The sequence below is a fragment of the Molossus molossus genome, unplaced genomic scaffold (assembly GCF_014108415.1).
Source record: "Molossus molossus isolate mMolMol1 unplaced genomic scaffold, mMolMol1.p scaffold_m16_p_21, whole genome shotgun sequence".
Taxonomy (NCBI): domain Eukaryota; kingdom Metazoa; phylum Chordata; class Mammalia; order Chiroptera; family Molossidae; genus Molossus; species Molossus molossus.
The window spans coordinates 2,320,655-2,338,178 of NW_023425357.1; the positions used below are offsets into that span (position 1 = coordinate 2,320,655).

At 58.1% G+C, this 17,524-nt stretch overlaps 3 protein-coding genes across 4 annotated transcripts; all 3 read right to left on the reverse strand.

The window, feature by feature from the left end:
• Positions 1-711: 711 nt before the first annotated feature.
• CCDC106 (coiled-coil domain containing 106) lies at positions 712-4,744 on the reverse strand. Of its 2 annotated transcripts, none has more exons than XM_036274349.1 (6): positions 4,692-4,744; positions 4,056-4,131; positions 3,812-3,919; positions 3,539-3,715; positions 2,278-2,490; positions 712-1,280 (listed from the first exon to the last, which is right to left on the reverse strand). In XM_036274349.1, the coding sequence occupies exons 2-6, from the start codon at positions 4,084-4,086 to the stop codon at positions 964-966; spliced, it is 846 nt and encodes a 281-aa protein (XP_036130242.1). In that variant the 5' UTR covers positions 4,087-4,131; positions 4,692-4,744; the 3' UTR covers positions 712-963. The 2 variants fall into 2 exon arrangements, with proteins under 2 accessions (XP_036130242.1, XP_036130243.1); XM_036274350.1 differs by lacking the exon at positions 4,692-4,744 and adding an exon at positions 4,258-4,365 and having other exon boundaries at positions 964-1,280.
• A 2,742-nt stretch (positions 4,745-7,486) lies between these two features.
• On the reverse strand, positions 7,487-8,417 carry ZNF581 (zinc finger protein 581). The gene has a single exon (XM_036275763.1). The coding sequence runs from the start codon at positions 8,415-8,417 to the stop codon at positions 7,824-7,826; it is 594 nt and encodes a 197-aa protein (XP_036131656.1). The 3' UTR covers positions 7,487-7,823.
• Positions 8,418-9,432: 1,015 nt separating this feature from the next.
• Positions 9,433-10,518, reverse strand: ZNF580 (zinc finger protein 580). The gene is made up of 2 exons (XM_036275343.1): positions 10,451-10,518; positions 9,433-10,355 (listed from the first exon to the last, which is right to left on the reverse strand). Exon 2 carries the CDS (start codon positions 10,341-10,343, stop codon positions 9,825-9,827), a length of 519 nt encoding a protein of 172 aa, XP_036131236.1. The 5' UTR covers positions 10,344-10,355; positions 10,451-10,518; the 3' UTR covers positions 9,433-9,824.
• Positions 10,519-17,524: the final 7,006 nt, after the last annotated feature.

Sequence of the window (17,524 nt, forward strand, 5' to 3'; positions counted from 1 at the left end):
CCTCCGGCGAAAGTTCCGAATTCCCGACAGTTGTGCACGGCAGCCTTCTCCTGGTTGCCGTAGCAACCGCTTAAGCGCTTCGCCGTCCTGCCGCTGCGCAGGCGCAGCAGTGTAGAGGACACTTCCAGGAGACAGTCTTGCATTACTGCCCCCTGGCGGGCGGAAGCCTCCTTCCAGGGATTCCGTTTTCCGCGGCGGCCGCCTCCGCTGGAGGTCATTGAGTCCCGCCTCCTACCGCCGCGCCTCTAGTCCAAGCAGCCCACCGGGTAGTGTTTACGCCTGTTTTCCCGAGCACAGCTGCTTCTCCCTCTCCCGCTGCTGCCTCGGGGGTGCTAATTACACCCTGTCTCCCCAACCTCCCCGTTTCCCATCTGACCGCCCGCTCCCTGGAACCCCCTCAAGGTCCTGTCGCCGTCTCCGTGGCAACGGCCACCCCCTCCCAAGGAAGAGGCCAGGGCCTAGTTTATTCCAAATTTTATCATCTTTTTTATTTAAATTCTCTGAATAATTAATTATCTGTCTCAAGTAGACTTGGGGGAGGTCGGGAATGCGGGTCCTTGGGGCTGGGGGCGGAGACCAGGCGTGTGCAGTGTCCCTGCCCCGCAGGGGCCCGCCCTCTTCCCAGGAGGAAGGGCCGGGTGAGGGCTGGAGGGGTGACAGTGTTTAGGGAAGGGCAGAACCAGGCCCCTGGGATCCTGGCTAAGTGACACACACACCCCCAACCCTGGGAATGGAGAGGATGCTGGGAATGTGGGAAGCAAAGAGTGCAGATCTATATACAAGGGACCTGGGGTGGGAGTTGGGGTACGTAGGTGGGGGAGACAGGCACACGCAGAAGCACGCTGCCCTCCCCAGACCTTGGAGAGGGTCACTCCACTCATGCACACACAAGCCGTGTGCCAGGTGGGCTGGAGGGGAGGGAAGTGGGGGTCGGAGGCCATGGCCTGGGCCAGCGGGGGCAAATCACCGCTTGAAGCGGTAGGTGATGGGGAGCAGCAGCTTGCTCTTCTTGAGGGCCTGCACCTTCTTGAGAGTCTCGTCGTCCAGGGCCAAGAAGCAGCGGCGCGAGTACTCCAGCAGACGCTCCTTGGAGGGGTCGAACTCGCCCACCTCCGCCAGCTTCTCCGGTGCCACGATGAGAAGCTCCGCGATGGGCGTGGTTAGCGCCACCGTGTTGCGGTCCACGCGGTGGTGCTCGAAGGCCCGCGACATGCTCTTCAGCTTCTGGAAGGTGCCCAGGATCTTCTTGTAGCGGCAGAGGACGCCGTCCGCGTCCTTCACTGCAGGGCGGAGGGGGGGGGGGGTTGAGAGGCAGACATGGGGGTTAAATGGAGGTAGACAGGGGAGACAGATCCACATGGGGGGGCAGTTGGGAAGCAAGTGGGACAGAAATGGGAGGGCAAGGCACGGGGTCAAGAGACAGATGAGGTCAGGGGCCCAAACAGCAAAGGAATGGAGGGAGGCAGGAAGATATGAGTGAGGAGTCCAATACAGGAATGGCCAGAACAAAAGGGAAAAGAGAAGAAAAAGCAGTGAAAAAAGTTAGAATAGGTGGGAGAAATAGAGGCACAATTTGGAGGAGGGGAAATCAGGAAGGCCCCAGGGGAGGATGAGGAGGAAAAGTAACTGTAGAGCAGTTAGCTCCCAGGCCTGAGCCATCAGTTTGGCTCAGGGAGGGTGGACCAAAATGTGCAGACTACCCCAGGGCCATAGGTGGAGGCTGGGAGCCAGCCACCAGTAGATCTGGTCTATTAAAGATGGGGAGGGGACAGGGGGCTGGTGTGGCTCACTGTTTGAGGGTTGACCCATGCACCAAGAGGTCACTGGTTCCATCCCCAGTGATGGGCATGCAGGAGGCAGCCAATCGATGTTCTCTCTCATCGATGTCTATTTCTATCTCTCTCTAAAATCTATTTTTTAAAAAACTATTTTTTAAAAAAGATGGGGAGGGCCCTGGCCAGTTTTGCTCAGAGGTTAGAGCGTCGGCCTGCGGTCCAGAGAGACCCAGGTTCGGTTCCTGCTAAGGGCATGTACCTCAGTTGCAGTTTTTCTCCAGCCCTGGCTGGGTCCTGCAGGTGGCAACCACTTGATGTGTCCCTTTCACGTCAATGTCTCTCTCTCCCTCCCACTCTATCTGAACAAAAAATGAAAAAATGTCCTTGGGTGAGGATTAAAAAAAAAAAAAGATGGAGAGGAAACACAGCAAGTCCCCGCCGAGACCATTCCCAGAACGTTAAGGTTGCCAGGTCCCCCACTGGCCCCCATGTCCCCCCTTACCCCGCTGCCTTTCCCGGGCCTTGGGCTTCCCGAAGCGCCTCCGGCCAGCGCCTCCCTTCTGCTTCTGTCTCTTCCTCTCCACATTACTGCCTTCTTCAGACACTCCGCTCAACGAGGAGGCAGCTGACTCGGGGTCTGAGGCATCCCCTGCAGCCCCACCCCGGCCGTCACCCTCAGCCCGCCGGGGCCCAGACTTCACCCGGCAGTGGTCCTCTGGAGAGAGGGGGGGAGAAAGAGGCACGTGTGAACTGCAGGAACAGGAGGAAGACGGAGGCAAGAGGCCTGTCTGCAAGGTGGGGACAGATGTCACATCACACAGGTTCCCAGGAGGGGCAGGAAGCGGTGTATAGATGCTCAGGTCCCTACCTAAATGGCCGAATAAAGGACAGTCAGCTAGGATTTGAGGATACAAGTCATGGGTGGAGCTTGGTTGAGGATGCCCAGCTGAGTCCTTAACTTGGTGGCAAGAGGTCTAGGGGATGGCCAACACTGGACTGGGGACCTCAGGAGAGTCTGTGACTATGTAGGATTCTCACAGTGGAGGAGAGTTTTTCTGGGGACCTAGTGGGGCCTCCAGAAGAATACATTCCAGACACCTTGGAGGCAGGCAAGGCCTTGTGGGAGTGGAGGGTTAAGACCCTGAGCGAAATCTCAGGTTCGGGGTTTAGTGGGCTGGGAATGGCAGGTGCCCACCTCCACCTGGGTGAGGGAGTGCTGAGGCCCTATACAGGGCCCCCGGAAGGTAAGCTGGAGGAGGTCTGGTGTTGGGGAGTCCCCCTGAGGAAGTCCAACGACCCCTGGGCTCTACCGTCATCCTGAGAGGTTCCCATAGTTGTGGGGACACAACAGTAGGTCTCAGCAACCCAGGCAAGAGGTGGTTTCAGAGCACAGGGGTCCCCAGTAACATCCATCTTGGGAAACGAGCAGGCCACTTGCCAGGCTTTTGGGGGCGTTCACAGAGGAATGTGGGAGCTTGAAAGGGAGCCAGCCGTGGGCTGAGCACCAACAGGGGGAACATACAGGTGGGGTCCTCCAAAACACCGCTAAAGATTTGGCAAATGAAAGCCCTGACTATTTGGGGGAAGGGTTGGGGCACAGGGTCCTGAAGACGCCATGAGACTAAGCAGAAGGTAAAGGTGTCAGGTCCCATTGGGCCACCACAGAGCATGAGTGTGTGGGTAAGAAGGGTCTGGGGTCCTGGAGAAGGGTTGGGGCTGGGTGCCAAGGCCCAGCAGGGGACCGACTCATGGGGCACCCTCACCTGCATCCATCCGCGCAGAAGAGATGAACTTGTCCAGCTGACATCGCAGGAAGTCCCGCTCCTCCTCCAGGTCCTCAATGCGTTTCTGCAGCCATGAGTTCCGCTCCAGGGCCATGTGCAGCTGGGCCCTGACACCATTCATCAGGGCCACGGTTGGGGACGCAGCCTCCGGAGGCTCTAGGGCAGCGGGGGGCCCTGGTCACACTCCAGGCCTCAAAGGCCTTGTACCCCAGCTTACTCCAGTGCCTCGGTGCACCACCGCCCCTATCTCACCCTCGAAGTTTCCCCGAGAGGGGCTCAGGCTGTAAAAGAGCTGTGGGTCTAGGTGGGGCGTCTCCTCGAAGGGGATAGAGATCTCCAAGGCCTCATCGTCCTTCTTCACTAGAGAGAAGAGGTGGGGTCAGCCCAGGGACGTCCCCATGCCCCTGGGGCCAGCCCCCAACCCTGGGGAGGAGAGGGCAGGGATGGGCAGAGCGGCGGCGGGACCAAGGGTCGGCCAGGGTCCCAGCTTCCTCACGTGTCCTCCTCCGGCTGTTCCGGTCATTCATGGCGCGGCCTCCCGCGGACCCTGGCAGCTGAGCGCCTCAGAGGCCCTGGACAGAAAGAGCAGCCACAGATGGACTCCTTCCTCAGGACTGACTGGGCAGGTGCCGAGGGCCCGGGCCCCCGAGTCTGATGGAGCGGGGAGACCCAGAACCCTCAGGACTAAGGGAGGGCACCTGGGGGTCCAAACTCCTGAACTGCTACACAGGTACTCAGGGAAGGAGAGGGGTTCTGGTGGGGTCCAGAGAGGGGACATCCTGGCCGGACGGGTCACCTCGGGGCCAAAAGATGCAAGAGGTACGTGGGGAGACTGTACCCCAACTTCTAGGCATGGGGTGGGAGTCCAGCCCACGCGCGCGCCTCCCCCACCCACGGAAGCCCACACGCCTCCCCCGCACTCGCGTGAGCAAGCATGACCCCTTCCCCGTGGAGGGAAGCCGGGCGCGTGCGCACTGCGGGAGAAGGTCACGCGTGGGGATGCGGCCCCCGCCCCCGCCCTTTGTCCCGCGGATGGGAGGGGGAGCGAAGGTAGTAAGGGGGTCCCAGCGAGGGGGCGCGCCAGGCCGCGGGTGCCCGGGGTCGGACGGGCCGGGATCCCGCGCTCACCCACCCGCGCGCGGAATCCGGCCGGGGAACCGACCGCGGCGGCGGCGCCCATGCCCGGCGCCGGGGATCGTCTGCAAAGCGTAGCGGGGAGTGGAGGGTAGCGCCCACCCACTGTGGGGCGGGCCGGCAGGAGCGGCGAGTCGCGGGGCCGCGGGCAGGGCCGGGGCCGGGACGCTCTCCCGGTCCGCTGGTCGACGCGCCTCCTCCGGTAGCCCCGGCCCCAGGTGAGGCCCGCCGTGTGCGGCGGAGGCCGGGGCCGCACTTGCGCGATGGCCCCTTGCAGCCCTATTCCCCCCCGCCCCCCCGCCCTCCGCGAGGCCCGGGCAGGGAACGTCATGAAATTCCCAATTCCTAGAGAGCCGGTGCTCCAGCGGTCACCCGGTGGGTGGCCGTGCACCAAATCGGACCTGGGTGAGGCGGGGATGGGGGGGCAGTAAGGGGCTGTCGGGAAAGTTAAAGCAAGGGGAGGGTCCCCTTAAACCATCCCCTGAGACCCACGGTTCCCAGGATCCTGGGGGAGTAGGTTAGACCTCTCTGAAAATAGGGGCCTGGACCCACCACCAGCAGCCCGTGTGGGTGTTCAACGACTGGCTCTAGCACATTCGGACCTGGACCCGGTCCTGGCCGCTGCCGCTCCCGTCTCAGTTTGCTCACCTGTGAAGTGGGAAGGATGCAGTGGCCGCGCTCGGCCCTAGTCTGGGCTCCGGGTGGGCATGGTTCGTGTCACCCAAGGACAGACAGCCGGCGGCTCGCTCCCTCTGGAGGGTGGAGACCAACCAGAATGGGGTGGGAAGAAGCAGTGAGGCCCCGCACAGTGCCGGGCACAGAACAGACCCTCGAGGAAGATTCCTGGAGGAGGCAGGGGCTCGTCCTGCCCAGCTCCACACATCTCTGCTCCTCCCTTCACCAAGAGCCTCCAAGCCCTGGGGTTCTTGCCAGCCCTCCTAAGAGCACAGCTGGAACCCTGCAGGGGGAGAGCTGTGGCCACACTCCTACCCACTCCCCATTACACCTGAAAGGGAGCCCTGGCCTGTGTAGCTCAGTTGGTAAGAACATCCTCTCCTGCACCAAAAAGGTCTAGGGTTTGATCCCCGGTCAAGATTTTTTTTTAAGTCCAAGGGAAGGCACCTGCCCTAGATGCAGGTTTTTCACACTACAGGTTTGTGGGTGGAGAATTCGATATAGTAGGATGGAATCAGCAACTTATTTATTTTTAATCCTCAGCAGAGGGAGTGAGAGAGAGAAATATCAATGTGAGAGAGACACATCAAATTGGTTGCCTCACGCAGGACCCGGATCAGAGGGAAGAGAGGAGAAAGAAAAGTATCCATATGAGAGCCGGGACTGAACCATAACTGAAGCATCTGCCCTCGACCAGAATCAAACCTGCGACTCTTTGGTTCCCGGGCCGATACTCCAACCGCTAAGCCAAACCAGCCAGGGCAGAATCAGCAATTTGAAAGTCATGGATGATGCCCAGCTTGTGTGGCTCAGTGGACTGAGCCTCCTCCCATGGACTGAAAGGTCCTGGTCAGGGCACATGCCTGAGTTTCATGCTGATCCCCAGTAGGGGGCGTGCACGAGACAGCCCATTGACGTTTCTCTCTCTTAAAAGAATCAAGAACACTTTTTTTAAATTTAATTTTACCCCCAAAAAAAGTCATGAGTGAGCCCTGGCAGATGTGGCTCAGTTGGTTCGGTGAAAGCATGCCAGGTTGGTTGGATTCTCGGGGCACATACCTGGGTTTTGGGTTTGATCCCCAGTAGGGGGTGTAGGTGATGTCTTGCTCTCATATGGATACTTTTCTTTTTCTCCTCTCTCTTCCTCTTTAAAAATAAATTTAAAATCTTTTTTTTTCCTCACCCGAGGACATTTTTGCATTTATCTTCAGATAGAGCAGGAGGGAGAGAGGGAGGAAGAGAGAGAGAAACCTCAATGTGAGAGAGACATATCGAATGGTTGCCACCCACACAACCCCAACTGGGACCGGGGACAAGCTGCAACTGAGGTACGTGCCCCTAGCAGCAACCGAACCCAGGCCTCTCCGGTCCAGAGGCCGACACTCTAACCGCTGAGCCAAACTGGCCAGGGCCAATTTAAAATCTTTTTAAAGAAAAGCCATAGATGAAACAATATATCAGAATGGTCTGCACATGGCAAAGGTGACTTTTCTGTTTCACATATATTTGGAATATCCATACATTGGGTTGCCATATGAAATGTGCTTCTTACAAGGGATCATGGTTTAAAAAATAAGTTTAAAAACACTCTGCCTAGCCCTGGCCAGTGTTGTTCAGAGGTTAAAGCATCAGTCCACAGGGTCTCGGGTTCGATTCCTGGTCAAGGTCACATGCCTGGCTTGTAGGTTCCACCCCCAGCCTGGTTAGGGCGTACAGAAGGCAACCAATTGATGTGTCCCTCTCACATCAATGTTTCTCACTCTGTTTTCCCCTCCCTTCCACTCTATCTAAAAACCAGTGAAAAAAAATATCCTTGGTTATTAACAAACAAACGAACACACTCTGCTTAGATGACACAGGTCCTGAGGAGCCAAGCGAGGACTAGCCCTTCCCCAGCTAGGCCAGCCAAGGCCCCCTGGGCCAGACACTTGCCGAGTCTCCCTGCTAGGCAGCGGGTGCGCCAAGCTGTCCCCATAAGGAAGCTCCCAGTGCTCAAAAGTGGAAACTGGTTTATTGAGTGTTTACTCTCAGCTCCTGGCTTGGGGGCAGGGGGGCAGGTCTGGAGCCCCTGCTCCCAACATCAGCATAGAGGCCTCAAGAAGACAGTACAGGCTCCCAATGGCCCCCAGCCACTTTCAGGCCAGAGAATTTCCACGCCCAGTGGTCTCCCCCACACTCCCCTGTCAGGGCTCAGCTTGGAATTTCTGATGTCACAGAGGCTAGAGGACTCCACTCGGTCAATGTGAGGTCTTGTTCCCATCTTGTCTCCAAAGCACAGGACTGGAAGATTCCTCCTGAGCGCCTCCTTCCTCAGGGCTCCGCCCCCACAACAGGTGGGTCTGTGCTTGTGTCTAGGGCCCAGAAAGCCAGCTTTGGGTGCTCTCTGAGTGTCTGAGGACGACAGGAGTCCAGGCTCCCCCAGATCCCAGGGTACCAGGGTTCTCCGCAACCAGGCTCAGGGATGCTTCCAGCGGGTGTGCTTCTGCAGTGTGTTCTGCTCCATAAATCGGCGCGGGCAGTACGGGCACTGAAACGGGCGCTCCCCGGAGTGAACGCGGCTGTGCTGGGCCAGCTCGCCGGCCTCGCGGAATCGGCGAGGGCAGAGCGGGCAGCCGTGAGGCCGCCCACCACCCGCCCGGTGAATGGAGTGGTGCCGCGCCAGGTGGCTGGCCCGCTTGAATGCCTTCCCACAGGTGTCGCACTCAAAGGGCTTCACCTCCGAGTGGGTGATACTGTGTCGCTGCAGGTAAGACATGTACTCGAAGACCCGGGAGCACACGGGACAGCTGTAGCACTTTTTCTGAGCGGCAGCCCCATCAGCCCCGGGCTGCCTCTGAGCCTCCTCGTCCACCAGCACCGTGTACGGGACGCCCTCGGTGTCAATGAGCAGGTAGTGATTGGGCCTCAGAGGGGACGAGGTCTGGGGAGATCCTGTGGAGGAGGAAGGTCCGGGTTCTGGGGACCGGCCTGTCCGAGGGGGAGGGTCCTCCATGGCCTCAGCGGAGGGCAGCGCTGGGGGCTGGAGGCAGGGTGCGCTCAGCACCAGCATCCGGAGGGTAGCTGAGGCCTGGTGGGTGGGAGAGAAGGGCAGGTTACGCGGAGGAGGGGCGCTCGGCCTCACCGCTCCATTCCCTCCCCTGTGCGGACCCAGAACTTCTGATCCTCCATCTCTCCTCCAGTCCTTGAGCCCTGGACTCTGAGACCCTCTGAGGCTCCTACAGTCTCCCTCCCTGAGAAACCCAGCTACCCTCCGTTCCTCACCCGCTGCAGGCACAACCAGGACCTCGCTGTCTGCCCCTCTGTGCCCTCCCCAGACCGCTGGGCGTCCCTCTACTCTGACCACCCACCCAACAGACCTCCCGGCCTCCCCGTCCCTTCACTGCTGCCCCTGACCCTACGCACTCCACCCAGAAGCCTGTCAACCCCTCTTTACACACCCAAGCCTTCTCAGTCGGCTGCTCCCTTGGGCCCCGTCCCGGCCGGCGCTGGCCACCTCCCTGCACACCTTGCCCGCCCCTGGCCGGCTACCTCCAGGCTCCCCGGTGCACGCCCGCCCACCCAGATCCCTCTAGGTCCTAGCTCCCTCGGGGCCCACCCGCGCCCGGCCTCCGGCCTCTCGGCCAGTTGTGGGCAGCGCCCGCCGGAGCCCGCGGAGCAGCCCAGCCCTCTCCGCCCCGCCCCGCCCCGCGCGCTGGTCCCGGCTCACCGGCCCCGCCCCTCCGCGGCCCGCGCCCGCCCGCCACCTCCCGGCCCCCGTACCCGGTGCAGCAGCCTCTTAGGTCCGGGCGACTCCGGAACGGCCCCGGCCCACCCCTGTGGTGACGGGCGGCGGTGGGACCGGGGCCTCTGCGGACCCCCAGAAGCTGGCGGAGCCGCTAAGGGGACTGTGGACGGGGGACAGAGAAGAGGGTCCAGGGGAGGAAGGGGAGCGGGGCGCTCGGGCCTTCGGGAAACGGCTCCGGCGAGAAACGCACACCGACATAAAGGTTCCCAGGGGCTTCCGACCCGATCTCCACACTCCACCTGGTGTTCCCCCGCCCCACACGCAAAGAAGAACCCTAAAGTGAAGTGCGGAATGTTTATTGAGTCAAGGGTGCGGGGCGTGGGTGGGAGGGGGCGATACAGAAAGGAGCCGTGCCCTTGTTAAATCTTCCACGCGGATAACCGTTCACCACTTCGGAGAAAACCAGGGCTCAGAGAGGTTAAGTCACTTGCAAAGGCTCACACAGCACAGCTGGACTGGAACCCAGTTGCGACTGGCTCCCAGACCCAGGGAAGGGCACGACTTGATCTACATCACACAGCTAGGGGGACAGGGAAGGGATGAAGGAAGGAATGACGTTTCTCCCTTTGGGTGGTTAGGGAAACTGAGGCCCAGGGTAAGGCAGTAGCTTCAGCAGAGCCAGGGAGTGTGTGTGGTTGTGCCGCTGTGTGGGTCGGACGCCGAGGTCTGGACTTAGTGGAGGCGCACGTGCTGCGCCAGCTCCGAGGCGTCCTGGAAGCGGCGCGGGCACAGCGGGCACGTGTGCGGTGGGCCCGAGCGGGCACGGTGCGTGGCGCGGTGCCGGGACAGGTGGCTGGAGCGCTTGAAGGCCTTGCCGCAGGCACCGCACGTGAAGGGCTTGAGGTCCGAGTGCGATACACGGTGGCTTTGCAGCCGCAGGGGGCTGGCAAAGACACGGGCGCACTCCGGGCAACTGTAGCCCTTGCGAGGGGGGGGTTCCACCGGAGGTGCCTCGCGCGGGGGTGGGCTCCGGGGCTCCTCCTCCAGTGGCACCGTGTACGTGTAGGGAACCCCGTTGGCGTCGATGAGCAGGTGGCGGCCCAGCAGCGGGGGTCGGGGCCCCGCCACGGAGGAAGGAGTAGAGGAAGGGCCTTCCGTCTTGGGGAAAGGGGGAGCCTTGGGGGACGGTGGGTCCATGGCCTCCGGAGAGGAGGGCCGAGGGTGGGGTGGCCGCGGGGGCAGCAGCAGCATCTGGAGCGGCAACTGGGAGCGGCGAGGAGGGAGAGAAGTTAACGTCGCCACTTCCTAAGGAAGAGCGTGCCCCTTCTCACTGCTACTCTTCGGCACCACTGACCTACCTCCCTACGGAAAAGAAACTGACTCCAGGCCAGATCTCCAAGGTTCCAAACTGCTTCGGATGCCTCCGACTGAGTGCACACCCATGCTCCAACCTGCCTTCGCTGGGTCCTCCTCTCGGCCCCCGACCCCACTAACGGGCATCACCCTGCCACTTCCCTGCCCCACAACAGTGAACCGACGTCCACGTCTACTTCCCCTCTTTACTTCTTTTTTGTTTCTTTTATCTCAGGCCCCAGGCATCTTCGGAGTTTTTGCAAAGGGTCGCTTGCTTCCTCTTCTTCCCAGCCCTCAGGACACGTTCGCTCGGCCCTACCAGGCCCTCCAGGATTTCCATCCCCTCCAGGTGCGCTGTAAATCCTCCCCATCTCTAGGGACGTCCGTGTCCTCTGTTTCCTCTCCAGATACATCCTCTGAGCCCAACTAACCCAGTTCCCCACTTTTCACTCCGGTTCCTATACCCTGTTCCTGCCCTGAGCACCCCTCGCTCTCCACATCCTCGCTCCACTCCCTCCGTACTGTCTGCACTTCGTGTCTGCGTCCCCGGGACCCTCAGCTGTCTGCTTTCTAAGTACCCTGCGGCTCCTGCATCCCCCAGCCCCACCAGTGGTCCCTCACACACAAGCCACTGCCATCTTCGCTTCTTCCCTCCCCCTCCTGGTCACACACGCCAGGGGCTCCGGGGTCCCTTTCCCAAACTACCTCTCCCAAGCCCCCTTCGCCCCCCCTTCTCAGTGCAGCTGGCATCTTCATTTCTCCGCCCCTCGCCCCGCTATACCCAGCACGGCCCTCCACCCCTTCCCCGCTGCACCCTGGGGTCCCCTCGCCCCCTCCATTCTGCAGGTGTCTCCGTCCCCGCCCCACCCCCACCCCCACCCCCACCCCCACCCGGGAGCGCCAGCCCCTCCCCCGCCCTGCCCGGCCCGGCTCGCGCGGTCCCGGGGCCAGGCTCCTCCCTCCGTCCCGGCCCCCGTACCCAGTGCGACGGCCTCTCGGGTCCGGAGGAGAGGGCCGAAGTCCCGGGAGGCCCGGGCTTCCCCTCGAGAGTGCCGGCGGCGACGGACCGAGACTTCCGGGAGCTCCGGGCCGGCGGCGCCGGGGACGCGAGCGCGGGGGCCGCGGGGGCGCTAGGGGCGGCGGCGTCCCTGGGAAAGGGCGCCGGCTGGAAACGCGCGCGCTACCACGAAGGTTCCGCCGCCCCAGAACGGGCCGCTCCCCACTGCCCGCCTTTATTGAGCGCCCGGGGAGGGGAGTGAGGGCGCAGGAACCACAGAAGCCCGCCCCCTGCTCCCTTCCCAGCCCCGACAGCCCCAGGACTGTTAGGTCGCTGTGACAGTGATCGATTTATAAACTGGGGATAGGCGCGGTGAGTCGGCCCGAAGTTCCAGGCACGCCCAGGTTGTTCCCTTTCCACTGGGTGGTCCGACCTGCGCCCCCTATCCACCAATGCCCAGGGCGGGAGGGACGTGTCTGTCGGTGGGACAAATGGGGACACCGAGGTCCAGAAGCTGGCCATTGGTTCTGATGTGGCACAGCATATGGGGAAACTGATTTTTCCGCCCAGCATGTGGAGAAACTGAGGCCCCGAGAAGGCCAGACATAGCTGGATAGAGAGGAGGGGGACATGTGGTACTTCCCACTGGGCAGGGAAACTTGAGGCCCAAGAAATAGCAGCTGCCCTGTCTTGATGGCACCCGGCACAAAGCGCAGTGTGGTTGTGTGTGTGTGTGTGTTGGGGGGGGGGGGTGTCAGAGGCAGAGAACTGGCGCCGGCAGGTAGGTGGAGGTCGCGCCAGGGGACGGAAGCTTTTGAAGTCCCCGCCAAGGGCTTGAGCGTGGAGTGCGACTGTCGTGCCGACGCAGGTACACGCGAGAAGCGCACTTAGGGGCGGCCTTCGGGGTCCACTGTTTTTCGGCGGCGGTACCGCATTACACCTGAAGGGAGGGTGCAACTAGGAGTGCAGGAGGGAGAAAAGAGGCCTTATTGTCGGGTCCAGTCCGGGCACCCCAGAAGGTGGCCAGAACTGTGCCCTGGAGAGCTGTCAAAAGAACTTGCTGCGATGATGAACAGGATCTGTGATCCACGCGCTGTCCAGTGAGAGCCTCTAGCCACTGGCACTTCTGCGCACTGGATATGTGGCTAGTGCAGCTGAGGACCAGGATTTAAATTGTTCTTTATCTTAATTTAAATGTAAAAAGCCACACGTAGCTCATGACTGCTAGCCTTAGGGGACTGCTGCAAGCCACCTCCGAGAGCAAAGAAGGGCACCCAACAGATTCCAAGGCTTTGTAGTGAAGGAGTGTTGATCATCTCATGAATGACTTTTATATTGATTACATTTTGCAACGATAGGACTTAGGATATGTTGGGTTAAGTAAGAAATGTTGTTCAAGTCAACTTCACCGGTGCCTTTCCACTAGTTTTAGTGTGGCTCGCCTCCTGTTTCTACTGGACAGCTTTCGTCGAGAGGTGGGGACAGTGGAGAATGGGGGGGGGGGGTATGTTTGATTGAAAGGGGCAACCACCCCTTTTGTCCACACCAGGGATTCTGAACTTTGGCACTACTGACATCCTTTGTTGTGGGGCTGTCCTGTACGTTGTGGGATGTTGAGCAGCATCTCTGGCATTGACCCTCTAGATATGAGTAGTATCCTCCCAACTCCCCTTCCCATTGTGATAACATATTGCCAAATGTCCCCCAGGTGTTGACTTTGCTCCTGGTCTACACAACCACCCTTCCAGCCTAGTGGTCCCGATCCTCCTGAAAACGCTGGGACCCAGCCCAGCAGGAAGCGAAGGGAGCCAGAACAGGACCCCTCCATTCCTCATCCCAAGATCCGTGCACCCCTTATCTAACCCAGCAACACGGCCAGGGCACGACTTAGAGCCTCTCTAGCCGCCCAGAGATGTCTCGGCTGCGCCGGCCCCTCTAGCCCCGCGTCTCTATGGTCCAAGCACTTCCCTCTTGACATTGTTCGACGGCCGCTGTCCAGCGCCGACCTCTCGATGCGGTGACCACTCGGATCCAAACTCGGTGGGAACCGACCCAAGGGGCGGGCCCGAGCGATGGTGATGGACCCGGACAGCCCAGAACCCAGCTCCCACTCCCGCTCCTTCAGCCATTACGGCCAGACGTGGCCCCAGAAATCCGCCGGGGCGGGAAACAAACACCGCAAACATTGGTTCTGGGCGTCTGCGTGCCTCACTTCTCTGCGAAGGGAAAAACCAAAACAAAACCAGTCAATATAAAGTCACTGTTTGGCGACGAGACAGACCCAGAGGGAGGGAAGACAAAGGGGATGGCTTTTCTCCGAAAAGTCACTTTGTCCTTCCAGGCTCCAGAAGCCAGTCTTTCTACAATAAGTAAGACTACGCACAGAAAGACTTCCTACAAAAGAAAACAGGGTCGCTTCATACAGGAACAAAACCACAAAGAGCTAGGACTTGTCTGTTGCTACACAGCAAACACATAGGGCCAGAATTATGCAGTCCATGGGACACCTGAGGAAACCCGGGCCTTGAGACTCTGCGTTACAAGGCAAGAAAATAGCGTCAAGTATCATTCTGGTAAACCAAGACCAGGGAATGGGTGCTCACAGGCCCTGGGTCACAAAGTTAGTCAGGGCTGGCTGATATGATGCCAATCCCTCCACGGGACTGGAGTGCTGGAGGGAAATGATAACCAGATCACGGGTGCACCTGAATCTCTGGCCTCGGCCTCCACAGCCAGCTAGACAGCCCCTCCCTGACGGATACACCAACTCTTGGGAAGGTCAGGAGTAGGCAGCGGTGGCAGGGATTGCTGGAGCACCTTGAGGCCTTTCCACAGGGGCCACACACTTAGGACCAGAGTTCCAAGTGTGAGCTGCAATGCTGCACAAGGCTCCTGCAGGTTTGTAAGCACACAGGGCCGCAGGCCTGATGGGGTCTGGTCTACCCGCCTTTGCATCATCGTGAGCTGCTTCTCCAGCCACAGGATATGTGTAGAGCACCCCATGGCGGTCACTATGTAAATGACCATTTGAGCTTTGGAGCACAGTGGGGACAAAATGGGTGACCTGGGAGAGACAAGGAAAAAGCAAGATAACAGATGTCTTTGCAGTTTGGCAAATCACTACCATCAGGCTGCTGATAGGGAGGAGATAATTCATTTCTGTTTTACAGATGAGTTATTGAAGACAGAGTAAACACTCCAGTCACAAAGTCCACCCAGTGCTGAGTTAAAACCCAGGGCCCTTCCTCTTGGGTGAGACTAAAGGGGACAAGGAGACAGGTAACCACCCTGGGAAGTGAGAACATCTTTCTCCTGCTTCCCTGCCACCCGCAGACTTCCAGCACATTCCACAGTTGGAGATCACTCAGTCTTGGGTACAGCAGCCCAGAAATGAGTGCAGCCTTGTCCATTAAAGAACCAGAGCCTAGTTCTGTAGCTGAGAATCCCCCAGCTGGGGAAAATGGCCAGATTGCTCAAAAAGGCATCAGTGTTGTGCTCATATCAGTAACAGACTCAGTCTCCCCTGAGCACCAGGATGTGCTGAGCCAGCTCCCCCATAATCCTGAATCACCAGGACAGAGGAACAGGTATAGGAAGCCTAGGGGGTGAGCAGGTGCTGGCGAAGACTACTGGATCACTTGAAGACAGAACCCTCACAGACAGAGTGCTGGATGTCGGCATGAGGGAGGCTATGGGTCCTGGGACAGAAAGCATCTGGAAGACCTGCAGGCACTCAGGGCAGCTATGAACGTGGTGGAGTCAGCTCCACTGACTTCCTGGTTGTCACCTCCACTTCTACTGAGTATGCGTACATGTACCATATGTCAATGACCAGGTAATGGCCTTGGCTTGGGGCAGGAGGTAAGCCTGAAGACCCAGAGGGAGGAGGAGGGGCTAACTCAGGGAGAAGTAGTTGCTGGGAGTAGGAAAATCCGAAGTTCTGGAAGATGAACTCACAGTCATCCCTGAAACCAGAGAATTGGCTAAAGGAAGGACAACCGCATTAACTGAAGGTGGGGAAAGGTTAGCTAAGGGTTGAGTCGACTACAGGACCTGCCTATATCCCCCAGTCTTTGCTACCTACATCATCCTCCATCCTCTACTCCTTAAACTCCTCATCTCTCCAGGAAACTGGAGGATTTTCCATAGCCCTGTCTGTGCCCAAACTCTACACTTTCTAATTCACTATTTCTCCGTGCTCCCAGGAATGGCACAGGCATCTTGCATCCATCCACCGAGTGCTGCGATGTGTGCTGAGGGTCTTACACACCCCTAGTATCTGTGTGAAACATAGATTTCTTTACTACATTGCCCTCCATCCCCCCTCACAAGCCCCTAGCAGGTTTTCTCTTTCCTGCATCTCTATCACACCCCACTGGGTAAGATCTCTTCTAAGATTTCCCCCAGAGTCCCTGTCTTTATTTCCCCAACACCAAGATCTCTTCCTTTTAGGCTTGTCCTGTGACACCAATGAAGTGTTTTCACCTCCACAGAAGTCTGTCACCTCCAAAAGCCTGTATTCAGCCCACTCCATCACCTCCCACAGACCCTCTCCAAGGCCATCACCCCCTAATCCCGAGTCAATCAGCTCTGGTCCCCAGGATGCCCACGGGAGCATCGCCCCAAACTCTCTGGGGGACCCTCCACCTTACGCTCCACGACCCCTGCTCCAGGAATGACCCTTTCCGTCCATGCGGGATGCGGAGCGGCCGCCCGGGCTCTGTTCCCGCGGACGCAGTAGGCGGTGGGACCGGACCTCTTGGGCCGTCGGGCTCCAAACCACAAGAAGACAGGAGGTGTTCACGTGAAAGTCGTTCGCCGGAAACACAGTCTCAAAGGAAGGGTTCCAAGAGCTTCTAGTTCCGCCGACCTGAATCTCAGTGGTTCTGCGCAAAAAATACTTGTTAAGTGCCTCCTATATGCCATATTCTGGGGCTAAAAGGGGGAGCTAAGCAGACCGAAGTCGTCCCTGCCTTTCTTCCCCTTAGAGGAGACAAATCGTATTTTTATTGGATGCATGCTGCAACAAGGAACTCTCCTAGGCCTCTTGGGGGCGACAAAGACCAAAGTATGCATAGACATAGCTCTGAGCGCCCGAGAGAACCAGGCAGGGATGACATAATTAGAAGACTGAAATTCAGAGATGGGCATAGACACGTTCAACACCACTAAAAAAATATTGTATACGTCGAGACTAAATTTCTAAGGAAAAAGTCCTTTAGTGTCTCAAATTTAACTGAGGCCCATGAAGTTAATGAAGCTTAAGCCTCTGAGGATCTTCACTAGCACAAGTCCTTTCCTGGGTAATGAGTGTGGGCAATTCAAAGCAGGTAAGATTATCAAACTGCTCAACAGGAATCACAAAGAATATATGCACCCCTATGTTCATAGCTAAGATCTGGAAACACCCCAAGTGCCCATCAGTAGATAAGTAGTTAGAAAGGCTGTGGCACACGTACACAGTGAAATACTATGTGGCTGTAAAAAAAAAAAAAAAAAAAAAAAAAAGGATATCTTGCCCTTTGCAAAACAGTATGGATGGGCCTGGAGATAATTATGCTAAGCAAAATAAGTCAGTCAGAGAAAGACAAATATCATATAATCTCACTTATATGTAGAATCTAATGAACAAAATAAACTGACAAACAAAACAGGTCCAGAGACACGGAACACTGACAGATTCCAGAGGGGAGGGGCATGGGGGAATGAGAAGAGAGTAACCAAAGAACATATATGCATAGCGCATAGAAACATACAATACTGAAGTAAAGGACTGGGGTGGGATGGGGCTGAGTGGAGGGGGCAAAGAGGGGTTGAAATGGGGGATATCTGTAATACTGTTAATAATTTTTAAAACGTCACATCTAACCTAGAAAAAAAGGATTATCAACTGCCCCCCCCCCAAAAAAAATTTGCAAAGCCTACACCAGATACATATAGGGCTAATGACACTTTTAGGAGCCCTTGAAAAAAATTTTAATTTTTAAATAAGAAAAGAATGTAATCCAGCTTGGTTTAGGTTTGTCTTTATACCAACACAGACATAAAATATGATTTTAAATATATCTTTTGGAAATGAGGG

Bases quoted from the DNA above. Each gene is read 5' to 3' on its own strand.
- ZNF581 (XM_036275763.1), bottom strand. From the start codon at position 8,417: ATGCTGGTGCTGAGCGCACCCTGCCTCCAGCCCCCAGCGCTGCCCTCC.
- ZNF580 (XM_036275343.1), bottom strand. From the start codon at position 10,343: ATGCTGCTGCTGCCCCCGCGGCCACCCCACCCTCGGCCCTCCTCTCCG.
- CCDC106 (XM_036274349.1), bottom strand. From the start codon at position 4,086: ATGAATGACCGGAACAGCCGGAGGAGGACAC. The intron at 3,920-4,055 runs GTGAGGAAGCTG...TCTTCTCTCTAG, and splicing joins GAACAGCCGGAGGAGGACAC to TGAAGAAGGACGATGAGGCC. The intron at 3,716-3,811 runs GTGAGATAGGGG...CCGCTGCCCTAG, and splicing joins CTCTCGGGGAAACTTCGAGG to AGCCTCCGGAGGCTGCGTCC.